Source organism: Larimichthys crocea, chromosome XV, assembly GCF_000972845.2.
Source record: "Larimichthys crocea isolate SSNF chromosome XV, L_crocea_2.0, whole genome shotgun sequence".
Lineage (NCBI taxonomy): Eukaryota > Metazoa > Chordata > Actinopteri > Sciaenidae > Larimichthys > Larimichthys crocea.
In genome coordinates, this window is record NC_040025.1 from 21,747,446 (window position 1) to 21,750,177 (window position 2,732).

Sequence of the window (2,732 nt, forward strand, 5' to 3'; positions counted from 1 at the left end):
ATATATAGATATATATATATATATATAATATATTATATATATATAGATATATATATATATAGAATATATATATATATATATATATATACACCTAGCACGTCAAAAAACGCACAAACCAAATGCAAACATGCTGGATTAGAAATGAAAGAAAGCCAAAGAAAAGCTGGAGGTCATATGTTCAAACCTCACAACACTCTAGTCTTGGCACCTACCTGACCCCTCACTGTGTCTGTGATTGAGACATCTTCTTCAGACAGGTGAGTGATTTTTTATTACCTGTCTCCTTCCACAAAAATAACGCTCCCTTAAAGTTTATTTAAATGTCCCCCAAAATGTGTTTTTCTTATAATAGTGGACAATACAGTAACGGCTTTGTGTCACTTTGCGCTGCAATCATTATCACGTTATTATGATTGAAATTGGGAGCAGACTTGCTCTCTTCCAGAGTTAATTAAAACGCCCCCCTGATTGGACGGCCAGATAATCCCCGCGGGCGTCGTGCTCCTACTAACTTGCGAGCAGGGGCAGAGCGCGAGTCACAATCTGCCCAAGGCGAGGGAGGGCAAGAAGAAGAAGAAGAAAAAAAAACACTGCTCGCGAGAGAGAGAGGAAACCGACCGTACGAAAAAAAGGGGACACACGAGCCGCTCCGATCTCACCGAGCACAATTAGAGAAGTGTTGTTGAACGTGGGCTATGCGCGCAACAAGGGGGGTGCGCAGTGTACAGAGGAGGTGAACGCATGTAGAGAGGCTCAGCTTCAGATTCACAGCCTCCTTCTTCAAGAGTCACTGCACTGACAGAGGAAAGGAGTGAGGCAAGAGAGGAACTCCTAGAAAAGCGGCAACTCTTGGAAGAGAGAACTACGTGAGTACAGCCTACAGTTTTCAAAATAAAAGATAGGATAGAGTAAAAAAAAAAACAGAAGGAAGAGTAGAGAGTTTTCCTGGTCTGAATCTGCTCTGGAAGAGAAAAATGAATGTCAGCGAAGAGAACCTGCTCAAGTCCATCAGCAACGACGCGCTCCTCGACCTGACGCAGCGCTACGGTCAGTCAGCCTTCGGGTTTGGAGCTGGCCATGGTGCTGGAAGTCCTGGCCGGTTCCCGCTCACACCTGCCACCGACTTCCTCTCCGGGCAGACCGCGAAGTCTAACGAGAGCGGCGGGGAGCACACGAGCGATGACGAGGACGGTTTCGACTCGCTGGAGTCCCGAAAGAGAGGCTCATCGTTTGGGGATGACAAGTCCGGGGGACCCCTCGCTAAGAAGTCCAAGGAGCAGCGCTCCCTGCGGCTCAGCATCAACGCCCGGGAGAGGAGGAGGATGCATGACCTGAACGACGCGCTGGACGGCCTGCGCTCTGTTATCCCCTACGCCCACAGCCCCTCGGTGAGAAAACTCTCCAAAATAGCCACTCTCCTCCTGGCTAAGAACTACATCCTCATGCAGGCTCAGGCTCTGGAGGAGATGAGGCGGCTGGTGGCGTATCTGAACCAGGGACAGACCATAACTTCAACACCAATCCCCACCGCTCTGGCGCCCTTTGGACAGGCTGCCGTCTACCCGTTCTCGAGCTCTGCTCTCGCCACCTGTGCCGAAAAGTGCACTACTTATTCCGGGACACCGTCGAGTCTCTTCAAACACTGTAACGACAAGCCTTGATTTGGTTTAATTACTTCTTTCCTGAACTTTTACCTTTACTGCACCCATGTTGGTCTCTCTCTCTATCTCTCTCTCTCTCTCCCACTCTAGTTATTTTGAAATCATTCTGTGGAAAATAAAAACAAGTTTAGTCTGATGCATAATCTCAAAGTATGGTTAAGTGATTATACCGCGATGTGTCATCCAGATTTAACAAACGCTGCATAGTGAAAATAAACTGTTTAGGCCTTCTTATAAGATGCAGTCAAAAACTCTGCCACTCTGCCGCTCGTATTTTACAGACACTGCAGGCCATGTCCAAATTATGAGTTTGGGTACAGTTTACTTAAGTTATTCGTAATCTATGCAACATCCAACAATAACATGAAAAGGTGGAAATGCCAAGAAATGCGACCTGATCTCGACTTTTAGATTTAATCCAGAAATTAGGCTCTGAAAGGACTTCCCTTGACTGACTGTGCTGATGCTATGTGGGGGAAACGTGATGTTGGCTGATATATTTCCTGAAACAATGTGTTGATAAGTTTGTTTTTGTTTTTTATTTATTTATTTATTTATTTATTTATTTTGAGTTATTGCACATCTCACATGATTGTATTGTACATGTGAAAAAAAAATCACTTTGCTCCAAGCCCGGCTATACTCATGGTTATATAACTACAGCCTATACATTGAAGAAGAAGCGTTTTGGTTGTGTTGCAACATGGATTTCATATATTGTTTATATGTCTTTATAATTAAAACACATATCTATGCTTGGACCCGGTTTGCTTCATTTCAGCTTTAAAACATTTTCACATATTTATTAACACATATGCACTAAAATGACGACTTTAAATGACGTATTTCATTTATTTAAAACACTTATTTCAAACGTGTATTTTTGTTTGACATTAGGTTGTGAATATTATATTATAAAATTAAGATAAACTGAAAACTAATCCACTTTTAAACGCAGAAGAAAACACACAAATGTGAAAATTAAGCGTAAATTTGCGCATGGACAAATACTAAAAATCAGTCGCCTCTCACGCTGCTAAAATAATTCTCACCCTCTGAGAGGCCCTCCTA

General features: G+C 43.2%; 1 protein-coding gene across 1 annotated transcript; it reads left to right on the plus strand.

Annotated features, from left to right (window-relative positions):
* Positions 1 to 404: 404 nt before the first annotated feature.
* On the plus strand, positions 405 to 2,481 carry bhlhe23 (basic helix-loop-helix family, member e23). The gene has a single exon (XM_019258558.2). It carries the CDS (start codon positions 975 to 977, stop codon positions 1,659 to 1,661), a length of 687 nt encoding a protein of 228 aa, XP_019114103.1. The 5' UTR covers positions 405 to 974; the 3' UTR covers positions 1,662 to 2,481.
* The last annotated feature ends 251 nt before the right edge of the window (positions 2,482 to 2,732 follow it).

Bases quoted from the DNA above. Each gene is read 5' to 3' on its own strand.
- bhlhe23 (XM_019258558.2), top strand. From the start codon at position 975: ATGAATGTCAGCGAAGAGAACCTGCTCAAGTCCATCAGCAACGACGCG.